The sequence below is a fragment of the Pleurodeles waltl genome, chromosome 6, assembly GCF_031143425.1.
Source record: "Pleurodeles waltl isolate 20211129_DDA chromosome 6, aPleWal1.hap1.20221129, whole genome shotgun sequence".
In the NCBI taxonomy this organism is placed as follows: domain Eukaryota; kingdom Metazoa; phylum Chordata; class Amphibia; order Caudata; family Salamandridae; genus Pleurodeles; species Pleurodeles waltl.
Window position 1 is genome coordinate 366,584,064 of NC_090445.1, and position 26,032 is coordinate 366,610,095.

Here is a 26,032-nt window from a genome sequence, read left to right on the forward strand (position 1 = left end):
GGAGTGGCTATAATTATGAGCAACGGGCCACTGTGAAGATCTAGTGTAGGCAGAGTCCCGAGTATAACAATCTAAAATGGTGGAATAACAAGAACTTGTAACTTGGCAGGCCGTTCGTCAACCCTCTATTGCAAGTTACCATTACTCTTGCCTCATAGGGTGGGGAGCATTACAGACTCAGAAAATTCGCATCATTTATAAAACTGGCAGTGTGACTACCACTCAAAGATTTTTATACGCTAATTTGCCACAAGAAAGTCCTCTTATGAACAGATAATATGACTGCAGTGTGTTAAATTGTGTATAATCAAAATGTTGTTCTTTTTATGCATAAGACAGTAACAAACAGTACATAGATTTCTAATATCACAATAGGAGATGTTAAATGGAGAAAGAATGCTGTGTCAATCTTTCCTCAAGTTGTAATATGACCATCACCTTCCCCCAGATCGTCTTATGTTTGCCTGGGCAACCCCAGCAGTGTATATGGGTTCCTCTACCATGGCACACCAGCCCATTGTGAAGTACCATTCAGCCAGCATTGGTGGTTTCAGAGACTTCTAATGTCAGGCACAGTGTATTATACTTAAAAGCAATGGGGCACTCATTTGCACAATTGCCACCATTGGCACAAATAAAATGGTATTGGGCCATTCGTCACCAAGCTTTGCATCTAGCAGATCATCTGCTGGGGTGGATGCTGATTTTGCTGACCTGATAAGCAGGACGCATCAACAAAAACATGAGTGGGATTTGAATCCCCAGATACTTCATAAGTACTTTCAGAAATGAGGAATGCCCACTGTCCATACATACACTACTGTAGAAAACGAAAAATGCCAAAGACACCCACAGTACATGGGCAGTGGGTTACATTAATGAATTGACCAAGGATATTTTCCTACACTACCATTCATTCTGTATGTAGGGAGTATAGTTAGATAAATGTTCTGAGATGCACTCTTATCCCCTTAACATGGGTGAGATAATCATGATAAATTAGGTGCTATTGGACCAGTCCATTCACCCACAGGAGAAGTTATCTCTGGGAGCAGACCTAACCCAGCATCAAGGGCACCTACTACAACAAACTGTCAAGAGAAAGAATCATGCAATTTAGCGCTTGAGATCTTCATTTGGAAATCTACAATTTGTGAAAAGTTTACAACTTTGTGAGAAGTGTATGTTTATTTGCCGGAAGCTTGTAGTCCTACTACAAGAACTTGTTATAATGCAAAATGGAACTAATGTGTTCACAGTAAAGTCAAACAGCCTCCCCAAGCTTGATACAAGACGATATTATTTGTTAAATTTACACAAATTAGATCTAGTGTACACCGCAGTTAGGCTCCATGTAACATCTGTACCATCTTACATGAAAAGTTGATAACATTGGTCTCTGTTTAAAATCCTAAAGGCAAAAGTGTTCATGGAGTGTCTTAAGATTTCTCGTTTTCGAGCCATCATATACGTATCGGGTGCAATTTCACTCATGGAAGGTTACTTTGCTGGTTGTAATTATATCTTTGCAAAGATAAAGTAAATAGCAGGCCATAAAGGCAAAGAAACCCTTCATTCAGGTTCACCAAATTGGGTCATCATGAGGATAAATTCAGGTTTTTTGCCAAAGATAGTCTCCCCAATCTGTCAGTCAAACCATTGATGTACTGTACTTTCAACAACTTCAGTCAGTTGCTGAAAGAGCATTATACACATTGGGTGTAAAAAGAGCACTGGTGTTTGACACTGATTGTACAAAATCTATTTGGAAAACAAACAACTCTTGCTTTTGCTAAAGCCCACTTAGGTAATTATATTTGTGAGTCAAGGCTTGCAAGCTGGATGGTGAAATATATATTACGGTCTCTTATATTAAAGCTAAATGTACTGCTGCATGGTCTACCCCACACCTTCACAATGCATTACTGTGACAAAAATGTCTGACAAGAAACACAGGTAGAGCAAAATGTCCTTGGGACTTTATTCCAAGCATCTTGAACTACGTGTAAGCTTCTACAAAGCATGTAATCTATAGCTACAAACAGACTTTATTTCCCTTTAGGTATTGGTGTGTAGCCTGTAGTACAGTAGATTGACATGTGTTCTCTCCTTCCCAAATGCAAGCTTATGTTGTGTTTTCCATTATTACACATACATTTTTAACTTGTTCTCAACTTGCCGCATCCACACCCAATATTACATGGTAGGAGATTGCAAAGCATGTGCGTCTACAGCACTTCAAGCACACACCAAAACTTGCAGGTAAGTAACGTTTTCCTTTTCTGTAGGTTTTTAGTTAAAGATTTTTTTAATTACAATGATAGAAAGTTGTTTCCTTCTGGCTTACAGTCTAAAGCTTTGAAATGTTTAATGATAACTAATTGTATACATGGTCCGTTCTGATTTTCTTCCATTTCCCCTCCCCACCACAGGACCGGGTGTTGATAAACCGCATCGATCTCGTCTCTCAGGCAGTGCTGACAGGGAAGTGGCCGAGTCCCCGGCGTACACCAGAGTCCATTATCAGTGTGCAACCACAGGGAACGGTTCCTTTCTCCCCTGACACCTCCCACTCGACTGGGGCATGTGATGATTCCTTTGCCACAACACCTCGCAGTAGTAACTTGGAGGATGAGGCTGCCTCCCAGTTCACTAAGCTCCGTCGGGGAATCGATGAGAAAGAGTTCACTGTTCAGATGAAAGATGTGAGTTGTTCCAGCGAGCTTCACTCTGTGCTTCTTTACAGCACTAACTTTTCCCTGCTCTGCAAAACACACCAGTCCTGGCTTTGGAACCTTTATGCTAATTCTACTGATAAACAGTTAATGGGATTGTGATCATTTTACCTATTCTTATGCAGCTTATGTTAGGGACCACACCCATATAATTTGAATCTATCCTTCACTGTCCTTTCCAGCATGTTTGCCTGTGATGAGTTGCCATGCTAATGCTGACACACCAGGCTTATCCAACAAACTGGGTGAGAGTGATTTCATTGTTCTATTCTCCAATGACTGTGGGACCCGAGGCATTCACATACATCAACATAGGGGGAACCTATGTACTTGTTGTCTGTGAGGTATACTGCAGATGTGCAAGGGTCTTGCTGCAATTGTAATTGTTAGGTTGTGTATTTGAGATGCCACCGGTGATTCAAGTTTAGTGAGTCAGTAGAGCACATAGATTAATAGCCTGTCAATCCCATTGAATCTTTAAGTTTCGAGATCTAATAAACAAGCCACAATTTGCTTTTATCCAGTGTGACTGAGTAAACCATTTCTTGGCATTCCCATTAGGGAATTTCTCCACATAAGAGCATATTTCCCTATGAGGGCTGCTGTTCCTGCAGTGACAGCCATCTTTCCATATATGTATGTTCGATGGCATGTGTAGCTGCAGATACACATGCTGTGCATACGTCTGCCATCTACTGTTGGGCTAGGAGTGTTACAAGTTGGTTTTCTTCGAAGAAGTCTTTTCGAGTCACGGGACCGAGTGACTCCTCCCTTTCGGCTCCATTGTGCATGGGCATCGACTCCATGTTAGATTGTTTTCTTTCCGCCATCGGGTTCGGATGTGTTTCCTTTCGCTCCGATAGTTCGATTCGGAAAAGCTTGAAAACTCTTTATTTCTCGTCAGTATTGTTACGATCGCATTACACCTTCTTTCAACACTTCGGTACCGTCGGATCAAACATCTTTACTCGCCCATGGGGGTGCCCCCGCCCAACTTGGGCCTCGTCGGTCCGACCGCGTGGAAGCCTCATGGACCGGACTCCATTACGATTCTGTCCTCGGTGCCACGCTAAATTCCTTTATGTGGACCAACATCTAGTCTGTAATCTCTGCCTTTCCCCAGACCATCGGGAAGAAAATTGCGAAGCCTGCAGATCCTTCCGATCCAAGAAGACGCTCCGAGACAGAGCACGGAGACTCGAGATGGCATCCAAAAGCACCGAACATCTCGACGTCTAAGAAGAAGAGATTATGCAGACCGCTGTCTCCGTTCAAGGATCCAACTCCGAGCAGGAATCCGAGGAGGACAGACCCGTCACGGCAGGACAGCACGTGAGTACACCTTCCCCTGTCCCATACAAGCCGAAACATAAGACCTTGGGGATGCCACTGCCAGAAGGCCATGCCTCTACCCGAAAAAAGTTCGGCACCGAAAAAGGCCACTCCTCAGAAGCCATCGGACTCGAGTCGAAGCTCCGTTTCCGAACCAACCAAACACCACTCTTCCGAGTCGAAATCCTTTTTCAGAACTGAGACCATTTTCAACTCCATCTTTTTCGATCCTTGAAAAAGCCAGTTTGGGAGCCGAAAAAACTGGCTTATACTGAGGAACATGGACTTTCAAAAGTACTTGGAGAAACCAGAAATTTACTGAGGAGGACTCACAAATGCAGCCTATCATAGAAGAAATGGATAAAAGGCACGCCAGGATTCATATCCACATTTGATTGCGCCTTCTCCAAAACCAAAGAGGAAATTAGCCTTTCAGAAAGATTTGGACACTACACAATCTCCAGCTAAAGTGCCAAAAACAAAGGAGAGACCTCCACTGCCTCAATTTTCTCCTTCTCAGTCTCCTCCTCACTCTCCACATATTTCTCCTCCTAGCAGCCCTACACCTATGCAGTCACCATCACATTAATTTGATTCACAGCACAATATAGATCCATGGGATCTTTATGATCCAGATCCCATTCCGATAATGACCCAGACTGTTATCCCTCAAAGCCTTCACCACCTGAAGGTAGTACAGGGTACAATCAAGTACTAGCCAAGATACCATAGTGTCACCATGCACACTGAATAGTTGGAGGACGAGTTTGTATTTAATACACACTCCTCCACGCACATATCAGTCACTCCCTATGCTCCCAGGCATGCTAAAACATGCTGATCAAATTTTTAGCGAGCCTGTCAAAGCGAGAATAATAACTTCCAAGGGTAGAGAAGAAATACAAGCCACCTCCCTCTGATCCTATGTATATAACTCAGCAACTCCCTCCAGACTCAATGGTAGTAAGCGCTGCTAGGAAGAGGGCAAACTCGCAGTCGTCAGGTGATGCACCCCCACCAGACAAAGAGCAGAAAATTTGATGCTGCAGGGAAGAGAGTGGCATCCCAGGCAGCCAACCAATGGAGAATAGCCAACTCTCAGGCGTTGTTGGCTAGATACGATAGGGCCCAGTGGGATGAGATGAAATATATAATTCAGCATCTCCCCAAAGAACACCAAAAGAGGGCACAGCAGATAGTCGAGGAAGGGCAAGCCATCTCCAGTAACCAAATTAGGTCTGCCCTAGACTTAGCAGACACAGCTGCCAGGAGCGTCAACACTGCTGTAACAATCAGGAGGCACGCATGGCTCAAGTCTTCCAGGTTCAAACCTGAAATTCAACAAGCGGTGTTGAATATGCTGTTTAATAAAAATAAAAAAATAAAAAAATTCGGCCCAGAGGTGGACACTGCAATTGAAAGATTGCGTAAAGACTCAGACACCGCAAAGGCCATGGGTGCACTATACACCACACAATACAGGGGATCCTTTCGGAAACCACAGTTTAGAGGTGGATTTAGGCCCCAGATTACAGAGCTATCCACATCACAGCCAAAATCACCCTATCAACCTCCATATCAGAGAGGTAGTTTCAGAGGTTATAGAGGCCAGTACCCCAGAGGCAGGGGAAAATATCGGACATCAAAACAAGCCTCACAGGGTAAACAGTGACTTGTACCATTCCTTTCCAATTCGCACCTCCCCCGTGTGGGGAAGACTGCAAAAGTTCCACAACAATTGGCTAAACATTACCACAGACAACTGAGTATTATCAATTATCCGCAATGGCTATTGCCTAGAATTGATACAAACTCCACCAAGCATTCCACCAAAACCACACACTCTGTTACAGGAAGAGGTCAAATCTCTATTACTCAAACAAGCAATAGAACCCGTTGTAAGGAAATGCCTCCTTGGCATGGTTGCCCCCTGACTTTTTGCCTTTGCTGATGCTATGTTTACAATTGAAAGTGTGCTGAGGCCTGCTAACCAGGCCCCAGCACCAGTGTTCTTTCCCTAAACTGTACTTTTGTATCCACAATTGGCAGACCCTGGCATCCAGATAAGTCCCTTGTAACTGGTACTTCTAGTACCAAGGGCCCTGATGCCAAGGAAGGTCTCTAAGGGCTGCAGCATGTCTTATGCCACCCTGGAGACCTCTCACTCCGCACAGACACACTGCTTGCCAGCTTGTGTGTGCTAGTGAGGACAAAACGAGTAAGTCGACATGGCACTCCCCTCAGGGTGCCATGCCAGCCTCTCACTGCCTATGCAGTATAGGTAAGACACCCCTCTAGCAGGCCTTACAGCCCTAAGGCAGGGTGCACTATACCATAGGTGAGGGTACCAGTGCATGAGCATGGTACCCCTACAGTGTCTAAACAAAACCTTAGACATTGTAAGTGCAGGGTAGCCATAAGAGTATATGGTCTGAGAGTTTGTCAAACACGAACTCCACAGCACCATAATGGCTACACTGAAAACTGGGAAGTTTGGTATCAAACTTCTCAGCACAATAAATGCACACTGATGCCAGTGTACATTTTATTGCAAAATACACCCCAGAGGGCACCTTAGAGGTGCCCCCTGAAACTTAACCGACTATCTGTGTAGGCTGACTAGTTCCAGCAGCCTGCCACACTAGAGACATGTTGCTGGCCCCATGGGGAGAGTGCCTTTGTCACTCTGAGGCCAGTAACAAAGCCTGCACTGGGTGGAGATGCTAACACCTCCCCCAGGCAGGAGCTGTAACACCTGGCGGTGAGCCTCAAAGGCTCACCCCTTTGTCCCAGCACCGCAGGACACTCCAGCTAGTGGAGTTGCCCGCCCCCTCCGGCCCGGCCCCCACTTTTGGCGGCAAGGCCGGAGAAAATAATGAGAATAACAAGGAGGAGTCACTGGCCAGTCAGGACAGCCCCTAAGGTGTCCTGAGCTGAGGTGACTCTAACTTTTAGAAATCCTCCATCTTGCAGATGGAGGATTCCCCCAATAGGGTTAGGATTGTGACCCCCTCCCCTTGGGAGGAGGCACAAAGAGGGTGTACCCACCCTCAGGGCTAGTAGCCATTGGCTACTAACCCCCCAGACCTAAACACGCCCTTAAATTTAGTATTTAAGGGCTACCCTGAACCCTAGAAAATTAGATTCCTGCAACTACAAGAAGGACTGCCTAGCTGAAAACCCCTGCAGAGGAAGACCAGAAGACGACTACTGCCTTGGCTCCAGAAACTCACCGGCCTGTCTCCTGCCTTCCAAAGATCCTGCTCCAGCGACGCCTTCCAAAGGGACCAGCGACCTCGACATCCTCTGAGGACTGCCCCTGCTTCGAAAAGACAAGAAACTCCCGAGGACAGCGGACCTGCTCCAAGAAAGGCTGCAACTTTGTTTCCAGCAGCCTTGAAAGAACCCTGCAAGCTCCCCGCAAGAAGCGTGAGACTTGCAACACTGCACCCGGCGACCCCGACTCGGCTGGTGGAGATCCAACACCTCAGGAGGGACCCCAGGACTACTCTGATACTGTGAGTACCAAAACCTGTCCCCCCTGAGCCCCCACAGCGCCGCCTGCAGAGGGAATCCCGAGGCTTCCCCTGACCGCGACTCTTTGAATCCAAAGTCCCGACGCCTGGGAGAGACCCTGCACCCGCAGCCCCCAGGACCTGAAGGACCGGACTTTCACTGGAGAAGTGACCCCCAGGAGTCCCTCTCCCTTGCCCAAGTGGAGGTTTCTCCGAGGAACCCCCCCCTTGCCTGCCTGCAGCGCTGAAGAGATCCCGAGATCTCTCATAGACTAACATTGCGAACCCGACGCCTGTTTCTACACTGCACCCGGCCGCCCCCGCGCCGCTGAGGGTGAAATTTCTGTGTGGGCTTGTGTCCCCCCCGGTGCCCTACAAAACCCCCCTGGTCTGCCCTCCGAAGACGCGGGTACTTACCTGCAAGCAGACCGGAACCGGGGCACCCCCTTCTCTCCATTCTAGCCTATGTGGTTTGGGCACCACTTTGAACTCTGCACCTGACCGGCCCTGAGCTGTTGGTGTGGTGACTTTGGGGTTGCTCTGAACCCCCAACGGTGGGCTACCTTGGACCAAGAACTGAACCCTGTAAGTGTCTTACTTACCTGGTAAACCTAACAAAAACTTACCTCCCCTAGGAACTGTGAAAATTGCACTAAGTGTCCACTTTTAAAACAGCTATTTGTCAATAACTTGAAAAGTATACATGCAATTTTTATGATTTAAAGTTCCTAAAGTACTTACCTGCAATACCTTTCGAATGAGATATTACATGTAGAATTTGAACCTGTGGTTCTTAAAATAAACTAAGAAAATATATTTTTCTATACAAAACCTATTGGCTGGATTTGTCTCTGAGTGTGTGTACCTCATTTATTGTCTATGTGTATGTACAACAAATGCTTAACACTACTCCTTGGATAAGCCTACTGCTCGACCACACTACCACAAAATAGAGCATTAGTATTATCTATTTTTACCACTATTTTACCTCTAAGGGGAACCCTTGGACTCTGTGCATGCTATTCCTTACTTTGAAATAGCACATACAGAGCCAACTTCCTACACCCGTGCCACAAAATCAAGTAGGAACGGGAGTTTACTCACGGTATTTCCTAATTCCCAAAAAGGATGGCACCTTAAGGCCAATATTAGATCTCAGAACCCCCAATCTTTACATTCTGTCAGAACACTTTCATATGGTAACACTACAGGATGTTATCCCACTACCATAGCAACACAATTTCATGGCAACATTAGACCTCAAAGATCCGTATTTTACCATAACCATCCATCCTGCACACAGAAAATATCTCAGGTTTGTCATTCAAGGAAAGCACTATCAGTTCAAAGTGTTACCCTTTGAAATAACAACAGCTCCAATGGTATTCACAAATGGCCTAGCAGTAGTCGCAACCTACCTAAGAAGACAACACATACATGTCTTTCCATATCTAGACGATTGGCTAATAAAGTCAAACAGTCATACACAGTGTCAAAACCATGCGCATTATGTAATACAAACCCTGCACACGCAAGGGTTCTCAAACTACCAAAAGTCACAACTACAGCCTGCGCAAATACAACAATATTTAGGGGTGTAGGAAGTTGGCTCTGTATATACTATTTCAAAGTAAGAAATAGTGTGCACAGTCGAAGGGTTCCCCTTAGAGGTAAGATAGTGGCAAAAAATAGATAATTCTAATGCTCTATTATGTGGTAGTGTGGTCGAGCAGTAGGCTTATCAGAGGGTAGTGTTAAGCATTTGTTGTACACACACAGGCAATAAATGAGGAACACACACTCAGACTTACTCCAGGCCAATAGGTTTTTTATATTGAAAAATATATTTTCTTAGTTTATTTTAAGAACCACAGGTTCAAGATTTACAATTAATACTTTAAATGCAAGGTACTTCACTTAGATACTTTAGGAACTTTGAATGAACACAATATCATGTACAGTCTTTGTAAAAATGGCAATAAGCTATTTGTAAGGAAATGCCTCATTGGCATGGTTACCCCCTGACTTTTTGCCTTTGCTGATGCCAAGTTATGATTTGAAAGTGTGCTGAGGCCTGCTAACCAGGCCCCAGCACCAGTGTTTTTTCCCTAACCTGTACCTTTGTTTCCACAATTAGCACACCCTGGCATCCAGGTAAGTCCCTTGTATCTGGTATCCCTGGTACCAAGGGCCCTGATGCCAGGGAAGGTCTCTAAAGGCTGCAGCATGTCTTAAGCCAACTTGGGGACCCCTCACTCAGCACAGACACACTGCTTGCCAGCTTGTGTGTGCTGGTGGGGATAAAATGACTAAGTCGACATGGCACTCCCCTCAGGGTGCCATGCCAACCTCACACTGCCTATAGGTATAGATAAGTCACCCCTCTAGCAGGCCTTACAGCCCTAAGGCAGGGTTCACTATACCATATGTGAGGGCATAAGTGCATGATCACTATGCCCCTACAGTGTCTAAGCAAAACATTAGACATTGTATGTGCAGGGTAGCCATAAGAGTATATGGTCTGGGAGTATGTCATGCACGAACTCCACAGCACCATAATGGCTACACTGAAAACTGGGAAGTTTGGTATCAAACTTCTCAGCACAATAAATGCACACTGATGCCAGTGTACATTGTATTGTGAAATACACCCCTGAAGGCATCTTAGTGATGCCCCCTGAAACCATACCCGACTACCAGTGTGGGCTGACTAGTTTTAGCAGCCTGCCACACACCAGACAAGTTGCTGGCCACATGGGGAGAGTGCCTTTGTCACTCTGTGGCTAGTAACAAAGCCTGTACTGGGTGGAGGTGCTTCTCACCTCCCCCTGCAGGAGCCTCAAAGGCTCACCCCCTTTGTTACAGCACCCCAGGGCACTCCAGCTAGTGGAGTTGCCCGCCCCCTCCGGCCACGGCCCCCACTTTTGGCGGCAAGGCTGGAGGGAACAAAGAAAGCAACAAGGAGGAGTCACTGGCCAGTCAGGACAGCCCCTAAGGTGTCCTGAGCTGAGGTGACTCTGACTTTTAGAAATCCTCCATCTTGCAGATGGAGGACTCCCCCAATAGGATTAGGGATGTGCCCCCCTCCCCTCAGGGAGAAGGCACAAAGAGGGTGTAGCCACCCTCAGGGCTAGTAGCCATTGGCTACTAACCCCCCAGACCTGAACACACCCCTAAATCGAGTATTTAGGGGCTCCCAGAACATAGCAAGATAGATTCCTGCAACCTAAGACGAAGAAGGACGGCTGAGCTTAAAAACCTGCAGAGAAGACGGAGACACCAACTGCTTTGGCCCCAGCTCTACCGGCCTGTCTCCCCACTTCAATAGAACTGCTCCAGCGACGCGTTACACAGGGTCCAGCGACCTCTGAAGCCCGAGAGGACTACCCTGCATCTAAAAGAACCAAGGACAGCGGCTCTGCTCCAAGAAAGAAGCATCTTTGCAACAAAGAAGCAACTTTGAAAGAACACGTTTCCCGCCGGAAGCGTGAGACTTTGCACTCTGCACCCGACGCCCCCGGCTCGACTTGTGGAGAACTAACACTACAGGGAGGACTCCCCGGCGACTGCGACCCCGCGAGTAACCAGAGTTGACCCCCTGAGCCCCCACAGCGACGCCTGCAGAGGGAATCCAGAGGCTCCCCCCCCCCTTGCCTGCCTACATCGCTGAAGAGACCCCTGGGTCTCCCATTGAAACCTATTGCAAACCCGACGCCTGTTTGGACACTGCACCCGCCCGCCCCTGTGCCGCTGAGGGTGTACTTTTTGTGCCTGCTTGTGACATACCTTTCATTTAAAGTATTGTTTGTAAATCTTGAAACTGTGGTTCTTAAAATAAACTAAGAAAATATATTTTTCTATATAAAAACCTATTGGCCTGGAATTGTCTGAGTGTGTGTTCCTCATTTATTGCCTGTGTGTGTACAACAAATGCTTAACACTACCCTCTGATAAGCCTACTACTCGACTGTAAAGAAATGGCTCCCTGTTGCAGTTACCCCCCACTTTTTGCCTGATACTGATGCTGACTTGACTGAGAAGAGTGCTGGGACCCTGCTAACCAGGCCCCAGCACCAGTGTTCCTTCACCTAAAATGTACCATTGTATCTACAATTGGCACACCCTGACATTCAGATAAAGTCCCTTGTAACTGGTACTTCTAGTACCCAGGGCCCTGATGCCAAGGAAGGTCTCTAAGGGCTGCAGCATGTCTTATGCCACCCTAGAGACCCCTCACTCAGCACAGACACACTGCTAACAAGCCTGTGTGTGCTAGTGAGAACAAAATGAGTAAGTCGACATGGCACTCCCCTCAGGGTGCCATGCCAGCCTCTCACTGCCTATGCAGTATAGGTAAGACACCCCTCTAGCAGGCCTTACAGCCCTAAGGCAGGGTGCACTATACCATAGGTGAGGGTACCAGTGCATGAGCATGGTACCCCTACAGTGTCTAAACAAAACCTTAGACATTGTAAGTGCAGGGTAGCCATAAGAGTATATGGTCTGGGAGTCTGTCAAACACGAACTCCACAGCACCATAATGGCTACACTGAAAACTGGGAAGTTTGGTATCAAACTTCTCAGCACAATAAATGCACACTGATGCCAGTGTACATTTTATTGTAAAATACACCACAGAGGGCACCTTAGAGGTGCCCCCTGAAACTTAACCGACTGTCTGTGTAGGCTGACTAGTTCCAGCAGCCTGCCACACTAGAGACATGTTGCTGGCCCCATGGGGAGAGTGCCTTTGTCACTCTGAGGCCAGTAACAAAGCCTGCACTGGGTGGAGATGCTAACACCTCCCCCAGGCAGGAGCTGTAACACCTGGCGGTGAGCCTCAAAGGCTCACCCCTTTGTCACAGCCCAGCAGGGCACTCCAGCTTAGTGGAGTTGCCCGCCCCCTCCGGCCACGGCCCCCACTTTTGGCGGCAAGGCTGGAGGGAACAAAGAAAGCAACAAGGAGGAGTCACTGGCCAGTCAGGACAGCCCCTAAGGTGTCCTGAGCTGAAGTGACTCTAACTTTTAGAAATCCTCCATCTTGCAGATGGAGGATTCCCCCAATAGGGTTAGGATTGTGGCCCCCTCCCCTTGGGAGGAGGCACAAAGAGGGTGTACCCACCCTCAGGGCTAGTAGCCATTGGCTACTAACCCCCCAGACCTAAACACGCCCTTAAATTTAGTATTTAAGGGCTACCCTGAACCCTAGAAGATTAGATTCCTGCAACTACAAGAAGAAGGACTGCCTAGCTGAAAACCCCTGCAGAGGAAGACCAGAAGACAACTGCCTTGGCTCCAGAAACTCACCGGCCTGTCTCCTGCCTTCCAAAGATCCTGCTCCAGCTACGCCTTCCAAAGGGACCAGCGACCTCGACATCCTCTGAGGACTGCCCCTGCTTCGAAAAGACAAGAAACTCCCGAGGACAGCGGACCTGCTCCAAGAAAAGCTGCAACTTTGTTTCCAGCAGCTTTAAAGAACCCTGCAAGCTCCCCGCAAGAAGCGTGAGACTTGCAACACTGCACCCGGCGACCCCGACTCGGCTGGTGGAGATCCAACACCTCAGGAGGGACCCCAGGACTACTCTAAGACTGTGAGTACCAAAACCTGTCCCCCCTGAGCCCCCACAGCGCCGCCTGCAGAGGGAATCCCGAGGCTTCCCCTGACCGCGACTCTTTGAATCCCAAGTCCCGACACCTGGGAGAGACCCTGCACCCGCAGCCCCCAGGACCTGAAGGACCGGACTTTCACTGGAGGAGTGACCCCCAGGAGTCCCTCTCCCTTGACCAAGTGGAGGTTTCCCCGAGGAATCCCCCCCTTGCCTGCCTGCAGCGCTGAAGAGATCCCGAGATCTCTCATAGACTAACATTGCGAACCCGACGCTTGTTTCTACACTGCACCCGGCCGCCCCCGCGCCGCTGAGGGTGAAATTTCTGTGTGGGCTTGTGTCCCCCCCGGTGCCCTACAAAACCCCCCTGGTCTGCCCTCCGAAGACGCGGGTACTTACCTGCAAGCAGACCGGAACCGGGGCACCCCCTTCTCTCCATTCTAGCCTATGTGTTTTGGGCACCACTTTGAACTCTGCACCTGACCGGCCCTGAGCTGCTGGTGTGGTGACTTTGGGGTTGCTCTGAACCCCCAACGGTGGGCTACCTTGGACCAAGAACTAAGCCCTGTAAGTGTCTTACTTACCTGGTTAACCTAACAAATACTTACCTCCCCTAGGAACTGTGAAAATTGCACTAAGTGTCCACTTTTAAAACAGCTATTTGTGAATAACTTGAAAAGTATACATGCAATTTTGATGATTTGAAGTTCCTAAGGTACTTACCTGCAATACCTTTCGAATGAGATATTACATGTAGAATTTGAACCTGTGGTTCTTAAAATAAACTAAGAAAAGATATTTTTCTATATAAAAACCTATTGGCTGGATTTGTCTCTGAGTGTGTGTACCTCATTTATTGTCTATGTGTATGTACAACAAATGCTTAACACTACTCCTTGGATAAGCCTACTGCTCGACCACACTACCACAAAATAGAGCATTAGTATTATCTATTTTTACCACTATTTTACCTCTAAGGGGAACCCTTGGACTCTGTGCATGCTATTCCTTACTTTGAAATAGCACATACAGAGCCAACTTCCTACATTGGTGGATCAGCGGTGGGGTACAAGACTTTGCATTTGCTGGACTACTCAGCCAATACCTGATCACACGACAAATTCCAAAATTGTCATTAGAAATTCATTTTTGCAATTTGAAATTTTTCTAAATTCTTAAAAGTCCTGCTAGGGCCTTGTGTGTTAAGTCCCTGTTTAGCATTGTCTTTTAGAGTTTAAAAGTTTGTTAAAGGTTTGAAATTAGATTCTAGAAACAGTTTTAGATTCTTTAAAAAGTCTTCCAACTTTTAGCAAAATAATGTCTGATACAGAGATGAATGTGGTGGAACTCGACACCACACCTTACCTCCATCTTAAGATGAGGGAGCTAAGGTCTCTCTGTAATATAAAGAAAATAACCATTGGCTCCAGACCTACCAAAATTCAGCTCCAGGAGCTGTTGGCAGAGTTTGAAAAAGCCAACCCCTCTGAGGATGACTTCACAGAGGAAGAAATTAGTGACTTGGAGGGCAATTCCCCCCTTCCAGTCCTAAATAGGGAGACCAGGGCCTCTCAAGCCCTGTCTCCAAAAATGATAGTCAGAAATGTTGCTTCCCTCACAGGAGGGTCCAGCATTTCTGAAATCACTGAGGATGCTCTCAGTGAGGATGACCCCCTGTTAGCCAGGATGGTCAAAAGATTGGCTTTGGAAAAGCAGCTCCTAGCCATAGAAAGGGAAAGAAAAGAGATGGGCCTAGGTCCCATCGATGGTGGCAGCAACTTAAATAGGGTCAGAGATTCTCCTGACATCCTAAAAATCCCCAAAGGGATTGTAACAAAATATGAAGATGGTGATGACATCACCAAATGGTTCACAGCTTTTGAGAGGGCTTGTGTAACCAGAAAAGTGAACAGATCTCACTGGGGTGCTCTCCTTTGGGAAATGTTCACTGGAAAGTGTAGGGATAGACTCCTCACACTCTCTGGAAAAGATGCAGAATCTTATGACCTCATGAAGGGTACCCTGATTGAGGGCTTTGGATTCTCCACTGAGGAGTATAGAATTAGGTTCAGGGGGGCTCAAAAATCCTCGAGCCAGACCTGGGTTGATTTTGTAGACTACTCAGTAAAAACACTAGATGGTTGGTTAACTGGAAATGAAGTGTGTGACTATGTTGGGCTTTATAATTTGTTTATGAAAGAACACATTTTAAGTAACTGCTTCAATGAAAAGTTGCATCAGTATCTGGTAGACCTAGGTCCAATTTCTCCCCAAGAATTGGGAAAGAAGGCAGACCACTGGGTCAAGACTAGGGTAACCAAAACTTCCACTGGGGGTGACCAAAAGAAAGGGGTTACAAAAACTCCCCAGGAGAAAGTGGGTAACACTAGAAACCAAGAAAAAGAGTCCTCTGTAGGCCCCCAAAAACCAGAACAGGTGGGTGGGCCCCAGGACACAACCCAAAACAAAGGTGGGTACCAGGGTAAGAACTGGGATGCCACTAAGGCATGGTGCCACAACTGTAAACAGTCTGGGCACCACACCAAGGACACTTCTTGTCCCAAAAACAAACCCCAGAACAAAATTCCTGGGGTAACCAGTGTAGCCATGGGAGATGACTCCTCAGATGAGGAGGTCTTCCTAGCCTTCAACTGGAAACAGGGCCCAACAGGTGAGTTGGAGATTCCAGAGGGAAGTAGACACTTCCACCACCTACTGGTGAATGGAATCCCAACCACTGCCCTGAGAGACACTTGTGCCAGTCACACTATTGTGCATGACAGGCTGGTGCTCTCAAACCAGTACATCCCAGGTGAGACTGCCAGGGTAAGAGTTAGCCTAGACAGGGTCACTAAGAGGCCTGTGGCTTTAGTGCCCATAGAAGTGGGTGGCACTCTTAGCTGGAGAAGGGTAGTAGTCAGTACAGACCTCCCCCTTGATTGTCTCCTTGGAAATGACTACCCAGAGGTTAGTCAGAGCCCAAGAGAGAAACTGGTCCAGTGCCAGTCCTCTCCCAAGGATTCTGGAAGTCCTGCCTCTGCAGTAAATGCAAGCAGGCCCCAGAAGAAGAAGAAAAGAAAACAGAGTAGGAAGGGTGGACACCCTTTAGCCAAGGTTACAGCAAGCCAAGGAGATTCTGCTCCAGTAGGGGAGAACTCCAAAAATGGCCCTGATAAAGTCCAACCTGACCCACAAGAAGTCCTGGCTAGTCAGGCAACTGTTAAACCTGAGTGGGTGGCTCCTCAGCTAACAGAAGAAAGAGTGGAAGAAGGGTGTTTACTACAAGATGTGGTAACCCCCCACTCCAATACAGCAGACAGGCAACCTGAACCCAAAGAAGCCTGTAACTTAGCCCCTTCCCTTTTAGGTGAAGAGCTAAAGGTGTGGTTCTGGGCACTGACAGCTGTCAGTGGCCTCTGCTGGGTGTTAGCCTTTATGGCTGCACTATCCTTAGCATGGTGGTCTGACCCCATGCCAAATAGCAAGTTAGGCCCCCTGACCCTATTGGTCATGGTGGGGTTACTCCAGCTCTGGGTAACCTCTCTGGGTAAGCTAGGGGTGACCCTGGCCAAGATAAGGTTAGCAGAGGTGGACACCTCTAAGACCAAAATAGAAAGAATGGGTGGAGACATTGAAGAGGCAGACAAGAGGCAATTCAGACTAGGTCCTATCACTGTGGAAGTGGGTCAGTTCCCCAAAGGGAATGACCTGAACAGAAGGATGTAAGGCAGAGTAGGCCCTGCAACTAACCAGCCTATTTCTCCTACTCTTCCTCGCCTGACAGACTAGGAAGACTCTCCCAGCTTGGGCTGAGTCTCCTGGCCTGTGGGCTGGGGGGGGCTTGTGTAAAGAAATGGCTCCCTGTTGCAGTTACCCCCCACTTTTTGCCTGATACTGATGCTGACTTGACTGAGAAGAGTGCTGGGACCCTGCTAACCAGGCCCCAGCACCAGTGTTCCTTCACCTAAAATGTACCATTGTATCCACAATTGGCACACCCTGACATTCAGATAAAGTCCCTTGTAACTGGTACTTCTAGTACCCAGGGCCCTGATGCCAAGGAAGGTCTCTAAGGGCTGCAGCATGTCTTATGCCACCCTAGAGACCCCTCACTCAGCACAGACACACTGCTAACAAGCCTGTGTGTGCTAGTGAGAACAAAATGAGTAAGTCGACATGGCACTCCCCTCAGGGTGCCATGCCAGCCTCTCACTGCCTATGCAGTATAGGTAAGACACCCCTCTAGCAGGCCTTACAGCCCTAAGGCAGGGTGCACTATACCATAGGTGAGGGTACCAGTGCATGAGCATGGTACCCCTACAGTGTCTAAACAAAACCTTAGACATTGTAAGTGCAGGGTAGCCATAAGAGTATATGGTCTGGGAGTCTGTCAAACACGAACTCCACAGCACCATAATGGCTACACTGAAAACTGGGAAGTTTGGTATCAAACTTCTCAGCACAATAAATGCACACTGATGCCAGTGTACATTTTATTGTAAAATACACCACAGAGGGCACCTTAGAGGTGCCCCCTGAAACTTAACCGACTGTCTGTGTAGGCTGACTAGTTCCAGCAGCCTGCCACACTAGAGACATGTTGCTGGCCCCATGGGGAGAGTGCCTTTGTCACTCTGAGGCCAGTAACAAAGCCTGCACTGGGTGGAGATGCTAACACCTCCCCCAGGCAGGAGCTGTAACACCTGGCGGTGAGCCTCAAAGGCTCACCCCTTTGTCACAGCCCAGCAGGGCACTCCAGCTTAGTGGAGTTGCCCGCCCCCTCCGGCCACGGCCCCCACTTTTGGCGGCAAGGCTGGAGGGAACAAAGAAAGCAACAAGGAGGAGTCACTGGCCAGTCAGGACAGCCCCTAAGGTGTCCTGAGCTGAAGTGACTCTAACTTTTAGAAATCCTCCATCTTGCAGATGGAGGATTCCCCCAATAGGGTTAGGATTGTGGCCCCCTCCCCTTGGGAGGAGGCACAAAGAGGGTGTACCCACCCTCAGGGCTAGTAGCCATTGGCTACTAACCCCCCAGACCTAAACACGCCCTTAAATTTAGTATTTAAGGGCTACCCTGAACCCTAGAAGATTAGATTCCTGCAACTACAAGAAGAAGGACTGCCTAGCTGAAAACCCCTGCAGAGGAAGACCAGAAGACGACAACTGCCTTGGCTCCAGAAACTCACCGGCCTGTCTCCTGCCTTCCAAAGATCCTGCTCCAGCGACGCCTTCCAAAGGGACCAGCGACCTCGACATCCTCTGAGGACTGCCCCTGCTTCGAAAAGACAAGAAACTCCCGAGGACAGCGGACCTGCTCCAAGAAAAGCTGCAACTTTGTTTCCAGCAGCTTTAAAGAACCCTGCAAGCTCCCCGCAAGAAGCGTGAGACTTGCAACACTGCACCCGGCGACCCCGACTCGGCTGGTGGAGATCCAACACCTCAGGAGGGACCCCAGGACTACTCTAAGACTGTGAGTACCAAAACCTGTCCCCCCTGAGCCCCCACAGCGCCGCCTGCAGAGGGAATCCCGAGGCTTCCCCTGACCGCGACTCTTTGAATCCCAAGTCCCGACACCTGGGAGAGACCCTGCACCCGCAGCCCCCAGGACCTGAAGGACCGGACTTTCACTGGAGGAGTGACCCCCAGGAGTCCCTCTCCCTTGACCAAGTGGAGGTTTCCCCGAGGAATCCCCCCCTTGCCTGCCTGCAGCGCTGAAGAGATCCCGAGATCTCTCATAGACTAACATTGCGAACCCGACGCTTGTTTCTACACTGCACCCGGCCGCCCCCGCGCCGCTGAGGGTGAAATTTCTGTGTGGGCTTGTGTCCCCCCCGGTGCCCTACAAAACCCCCCTGGTCTGCCCTCCGAAGACGCGGGTACTTACCTGCAAGCAGACCGGAACCGGGGCACCCCCTTCTCTCCATTCTAGCCTATGTGTTTTGGGCACCACTTTGAACTCTGCACCTGACCGGCCCTGAGCTGCTGGTGTGGTGACTTTGGGGTTGCTCTGAACCCCCAACGGTGGGCTACCTTGGACCAAGAACTAAGCCCTGTAAGTGTCTTACTTACCTGGTTAACCTAACAAATACTTACCTCCCCTAGGAACTGTGAAAATTGCACTAAGTGTCCACTTTTAAAACAGCTATTTGTGAATAACTTGAAAAGTATACATGCAATTTTGATGATTTGAAGTTCCTAAGGTACTTACCTGCAATACCTTTCGAATGAGATATTACATGTAGAATTTGAACCTGTGGTTCTTAAAATAAACTAAGAAAAGATATTTTTCTATATAAAAACTTATTGGCTGGATTTGTCTCTGAGTGTGTGTACCTCATTTATTGTCTATGTGTATGTACAACAAATGCTTAACACTACTCCTTGGATAAGCCTACTGCTCGACCACACTACCACAAAATAGAGCATTAGTATTATCTATTTTTACCACTATTTTACCTCTAAGGGGAACCCTTGGACTCTGTGCATGCTATTCCTTACTTTGAAATAGCACATACAGAGCCAACTTCCTACATCGACCACACTACCACAAAATAGAGCGTTAGAATTATCTCTGTTTGCCTCTATCTTACCTCTAAGGGGAACCCTTGGACTCTATGCACACTATTTCTTACTTTGAAATAGTACATACAGAGCCAACTTCCTACAATTAGGTTCAGGGGGGCTCAAAAATCCTCGAGCCAGACCTGGGTTAATTTTGTTGACTTCTCAGTCAAAACACTGGATGGTTGGATTAATGGCAGTGGTGTAAATGATTATGAAGGGCTGTATAATTTGTTTATGAAGGAACACCTTTTAAGTAATTGTTTCAATGATAAACTGCATCAGCATCTGGTAGACCTAGGTCCAATTTCTCCCCAAGAATTGGGAAAGAAGGCGGACCATTGGGTCAAGACAAGGGTGTCCAAGACTTCAACAGGGGGTGACCAAAAGAAAGGGGTCACAAAGACTCCCCAGGGGAAGAGTGTTGAGACATCCAAGGGAAAAAGTAAAGAGTTTTTTACAGGGCCCCAAAATCCTGCTCAGGAGGGAGGGTCCAAAGCCTCTTCACAATCCTCATTTGGGTACAAGGGTAAAAACTTTGATCCCAAAAAGGCCTGGTGTCGTAACTATAATCGGCCAGTGTGCAATTTATTGTAAAATACACCCAGAGGGCATCTTAGAGATGCCTCCTGTAAACATACTGTAGGAAGTTGGCTCTGTATGTGCTATTTCAAAGTAAGGAATAGCATGCACAGAGTCCAAGGGTTCCCCTTAGAGGTAAAATAGTGGTAAAAAGAGATAATACTAATGCTCTATTTTGTGGTAGTGTGGTCGAGCAGTAGGCTTATCCAAGGAGTAGTGTTAAGCATTTGTTGTACATACACATAGACAATAAATGAGGTACACACACTCAGAGACAAATCCAGCCAATAGGTTTTGTTATAGAAAAATATCTTTTCTTAGTTTATTTTAAGAACCACAGGTTCAAATTTAACATGTAATATCTTGTTTGAAAGGTATTGCAGGTAAGTACATTAGGAACTTTGAATCATTTCAATTGCAGGTATACTTTTCAAGTTATTCACAAATAGCTACTTTAAAAGTGGACACTTAGTGCAATTTTCACAGTTCCTGGGGGAGGTAAGTTTTTGTTAGTTTTACCAGGTAAGTAAGACACTTACAGGGTTCAGTTCTTGGTCCAAGGTAGCCCACCGTTGGGGGTTCAGGGCACCCCAAAATTACCACACCAGCAGCTCAGGGCCGGTCAGGTGCAGAGTTCAAAGTGGTGCCCAAAACGCATAGGCTTCAATGGAGAGAAGGGGGTGCCCCGGTTCCGGTCTGCTTGCAGGTAAGTACCCGCTTCTTCGGAGGGCAGACCAGGGGGGTTTTGTAGGGCACCGGGGGGGACACAAGCCCACACAGAAATGTCACCCTCAGCGGCGCGGGGGCGGCCGGGTGCAGTGTTAGAACAAGCGTCGGGTTCGCAATGTAAGTCAAGGAGAGATCAAGGGATCTCTTCAGCGCTGCAGGCGGGCAAGGGGGGGCTTCCTCGGGGAAACCTCCACTTGGGCAAGGGAGAGGGACTCCTGGGGGTCACTTCTGCAGTGAAAGTCCGGTCCTTCAGGTCCTGGGGGCTGCGGGTGCAGGGTCTTTTCCAGGCGTCGGGACTTAGGTTTCAGAGAGTCGCGGTCAGGGGAAGCCTCGGGATTCCCTCTGCAGGCGGCGCTGTGGGGGCTCAGGGGGGACAGGTTTTGGTACTCACAGTCGGAGAGTAGTCCGGGGGTCCTCCCTGAGGTGTTGGTTCTCCACCAGCCGAGTCGGGGTCGCCGGGTGCAGTGTTGCAAGTCTCACGCTTCTTGCGGGGAGTTGCAGGGTTCTTTAAAGATGCTTCTTGAAACAAAGTTGCAGTCTTTTTGGAGCAGGTCCGCTGTCCTCGGGAGTTTCTTGTCGTCGTCGAAGCAGGGCAGTCCTCAGAGGATTCAGAGGTCGCTGGTCCTTTTGGAAGGCGTCGCTGGAGCAGAGTTCTTTGGAAGGCAGGAGACAGGCCGGTGAGTTTCTGGAGCCAAGGCAGTTGTTGTCTTCTGGTCTTCCTCTGCAGGGGTTTTCAGCTGGGCAGTCCTTCTTCTTGTTGTTGCAGGAATCAAATTTTCTAGGGTTCAGGGTAGCCCTTAAATACTAAATTTAAGGGCGTGTTTAGGTCTGGGGGGTTAGTAGCCAATGGCTACTAGCCCTGAGGGTGGGTACACCCTCTTTGTGCCTCCTCCCAAGGGGAGGGGGTCACAATCCTAACCCTATTGGGGGAATCCTCCATCTGCAAGATGGAGGATTTCTAAAAGTTAGAGTCACTTCAGCTCAGGACACCTTAGGGGCTGTCCTGACTGGCCAGTGACTCCTCCTTGTTGCTTTCTTTGTTCCCTCCAGCCTTGCCGCCAAAAGGGGGGCCGTGGCCGGAGGGGGCGGGCAACTCCACTAAGCTGGAGTGCCCTGCTGGGCTGGGACAAAGGGGTGAGCCTTTGAGGCTCACCGCCAGGTGTCACAGCTCCTGCCTGGGGGAGGTGTTAGCATCTCCACCCAGTGCAGGCTTTGTTACTGGCCTCAGAGTGACAAAGGCACTCTCCCCATGGGGCCAGCAACATGTCTCTAGTGTGGCAGGCTGCTGGAACTAGTCAGCCTACACAGACAGTCGGTTAAGTTTCAGGGGGCACCTCTAAGGTGCCCTCTGGGGTGTATTTTGCAATAAAATGTACACTGGCATCAGTGTGCATTTATTGTGCTGAGAAGTTTGATACCAAACTTCCCAGTTTTCAGTGTAGCCATTATGGTGCTGTGGAGTTCGTGTTTGACAAACTCCCAGACCATATACTCTTATGGCTACCCTGCACTTACAATGTCTAAGGTTTTGTTTAGACACTGTAGGGGTACCATGCTCATGCACTGGTACCCTCACCTATGGTACAGTGCACCCTGCCTTAGGGCTGTAAGGCCTGCTAGAGGGGTGTCTTACCTATACTGCATAGGCAGTGAGAGGCTGGCATGGCACCCTGAGGGGAGTGCTATGTCGACTTACTCCTTTTGTCCTCACTAGCACACACAAGCTGGCAAGCAGTGTGTCTGTGCTGAGTGAGAGGTCTCCAGGGTGGCATAAGACATGCTGCAGCCCTTAGAGACCTTCCTTGGCATCAGGGCCCTTGGTACTAGAAGTACCAGTTACAAGGGACTTATCTGGATGCCAGGGTCTGCCAATTGTGGATACAAAAGTACAGGTTAGGGAAAGAACACTGGTGCTGGGGCCTGGTTAGCAGGCCTCAGCACACTTTCAATTGTAAACATAGCATCAGCAAAGGCAAGAAGTCAGGGGGCAACCATGCCAAGGAGGCATTTCCTTACACATACCCAACTTCCAGTGTAGGCTGATTAGTTTTTGCCAGCCTGCCACACACCAGACATGTTGCTGGCCACATGGGGAGAGTGCCTTTGTCATTCTGTGGCCAGGAACAAAGCCTGTACTGGGTGGAGGTGCTTCTCACCTCCCCCTGCACGAACTATAACACCTGGCGGTGAGCCTCAAAGGCTCATCCACTTTGTTACAGCGCCACAGAGCATCCCAGCTAGTGGAGATGCCCTCCCCTCCGGCCACTGCCCCCACTTTTGGTGGCAAGGCTGGAGGAGAGAATTAGAAAAACAAGGAGGAGTCACCCACCAGTCAGGACAGCCCCTAAGGTGTCCTGAGCTGAGGTGACCCTTACTTTTAGAAATCCTCCATCTTGTGGATGCAGGATTCCCCCCAATAGGATTAGGGATGTGCCCCCCTCCCCACAGGGAGGAGGCACAAAGAGGGTGTAGCCACCCTCAAGGACAGTAGCCATTGTCTACTGCCCTCCCAGACCTAAACACACCCTAAATTCAGTATTTAGGGGCTCCCCAGAACCTAGGAAACTAGACTCCTGCAACCTTAACCAGAAGAAGGTCTGCTGACCTGAAGCCCTGCAGTGAAGACGGAGACAACAACTGCTTTGGCCCCAGCCCTACCGGCCTGTCTCCCTACTTCGAAGAAAACTGCAACAGCGACGCATCCCCCAGGGACCAGCGACCCCTGAAGCCTCAGAGGACTGCCCGTCCTTCAATCTACCAAGGGAAGACTGGTGCAGTTTCTCACAAACACCACCACCATCATGTAGTACTGCAACAAGCAGACTGAAATAGGGTTAGGGGGTCCTGTCACCAGGGCTCTGCACCCCTGGAGGTTACTTGACCTTCATTGTATTTTCCTGGTTCTAAACCACCTGTTGGGATTCTTGAATGTCATGTTGGGCTCACTCATCCTTTTGAGTCTTGTGGATCATAAACAGTATCTACAACCCAGTAGGATGCAGGGATTCTATCAGAAGGGAAGGGGGGTGAAGAGACACCCAGGCTAGATACTAACACCACTGTCCAGAACCTGCAGTTGTAAAGGTTTTGCATGTTGGAGGTCCTGCAAAGACACTCGCTCTGTGATGCATTCCTGTGTGCCTTCCCACCCCAAGTTCTGAAAAGGATAAGGGATGAGTGAGCTCATGTCATCCACCTGGCTCTGTTGGGCCAGGAGAGTGTGTTATCAGAAACGTCTGTGCATAAGTATTTGTCTTTTGATCTGGTACCACTTTGGGACTGTTGGAAAGTAGCCTCTTTCTACCTTGGTTACCCCCACTTTTTGTCTGTTTGTCAGTGTGTTTGACTGTGTTCACTGGTATCCCGCTAACCAGGATCCAGTGACTATGCTCTCTCTCTCCTCTAAATTTGGTTGCTGGTAACTTTTTCTTCCCACAATTGGCATACTGGTCCCCCCATGTAAGTCCCTAGTATATGGTACCCATGGCATTTGGGTTCCAGGGCATCCCCTATGGGCTGCACCAGGTATGCTGCCGCCCATAGGGAGCCCATGCAAAAAGGGTTCTGCAGGCCTGCCAATGCAGCCTGCGTCAAATGGGTGCATGCACCCTTTTCACTACAGGTCACTATAAGTCACCCCTATGGTAGGCTCTCACAGCCCAGAGCGCAGGGTGCAGGTACCTGTAAGTGAGGGCACCCCTGCATTAGCAGAGGTGCCCTCACAAACACCAGATCCATTTCCCTCTACTTTGTGAGTGCGGGGGCGCAATTGTATGCATGTACTGGACATAGGTCAATACCTATGTCCAGCTACATAATGGTAACTCCTAATCTGGGCATGTTAGATTTAAAACATGTTGAAATCATACCCCAATACTGTTGCAAGTATTGGAAGTATGATTCCATGCACGCTGGGGGCCCCTTAGAGGATCCCCCAGCATTATTACCACCAGTCTTACAGGGTTTTTTGGGAAGCCCAGCTGCTGATACCCCTCAGACAGGTTTATGCCCTCCTGCTGCTTCATCTGGTCAAGCCCAGGAAGGCAGAATAAAGGAGTTCCTTTGGAAGAGGGAGGTAACACCCTCTCCCTTTGGCAGTAGGTGTGACTGGCTTAGGAAGGGTAGCCTCCCCAGGCCACTGGTTTGCTTTGAGGGGCACATTTGGTGCCCTCTGTCCATAAACCAGTCCACACCGGTTCAGGGACCCCCAGTCCCTGCTCTGGCAAGAAACTGGACAAAAGAAAGGGGAGTGACTGCTCCCCTGTCCATCACCACCTAAGGTGTGGTGCCCAGAGCTCCTTCGGAGGGTCCCTGGGTTCAGCCAGCATCTGAGTGGCCATGCAGATGACTTCAGAGCCCCCTCCTGATATGTGCTTACCTGGTTAGGTGACCAATCTCCCTTTCAGTGCTATTTAGGGTAGGGTCTCTCTCTTGGGTGGGTCCTCAGATTTGGCTTGCAGGATTCCAGCAGGACTCCTCTGCAACCTCTGCTTTGACTTCTGGCCTCTGGAACTGCGACTGGAACCTTTCTGCAGCAGGAGAGCAGAAACCTGTCTGACGGGTGGCAGCAGCTTGGGCTGTCTGGAAAACCCCAGAAATCTGGTAGGAGGAATACTGGGGGTCCTCTACAGAGCTCCCAGAATGCATGGAATCATATTTCCAGTACTGGCAACAGTATTGGGGTATAATTCCGACATGTTTGATACCAACAATGCCTAGAGGTTCAGAATTACCATTATGTAGCTGAACATACGTAGTGACCTATGTCCAATACACACAAAAAAATGGCGTCCCCGCTCTCACAAAGTCCAGGAAAATGGGACTGGAGTTTGTGGGGCACCTCTGCTAGTGCATGGGTGCCCTCACAACCAGGTACTTGCAACCTGCCCTCTGGGCTAGGAGGGCCTGCTATACAGGTGACTTACAGTGACCTGTAGTGAAAAGGGTGCATGCACCCTTTTACGCAGGCTGC

At 48.7% G+C, this 26,032-nt stretch overlaps 1 protein-coding gene and 1 non-coding gene across 7 annotated transcripts in view; both read left to right on the forward strand.

Annotated features, from left to right (window-relative positions):
* CHD8 (chromodomain helicase DNA binding protein 8) overlaps positions 1-26,032 on the forward strand; it is a 1,013,809-nt gene that overhangs the window by 879,276 nt on the left and 108,501 nt on the right. For all 6 annotated transcript variants that reach the window (XM_069238270.1, XM_069238269.1, XM_069238274.1 and 3 more), the window contains exon 33: positions 2,433-2,705. In XM_069238270.1, the coding sequence (XP_069094371.1) occupies positions 2,433-2,705 (273 nt within the window). The remainder of the gene's footprint in view (positions 1-2,432; positions 2,706-26,032) is intronic.
* Positions 2,924-3,032, forward strand: LOC138302287 (small nucleolar RNA U6-53/MBII-28). The gene has a single exon (XR_011205374.1). It is a non-coding gene; the product is annotated as a small nucleolar RNA U6-53/MBII-28 (small nucleolar RNA).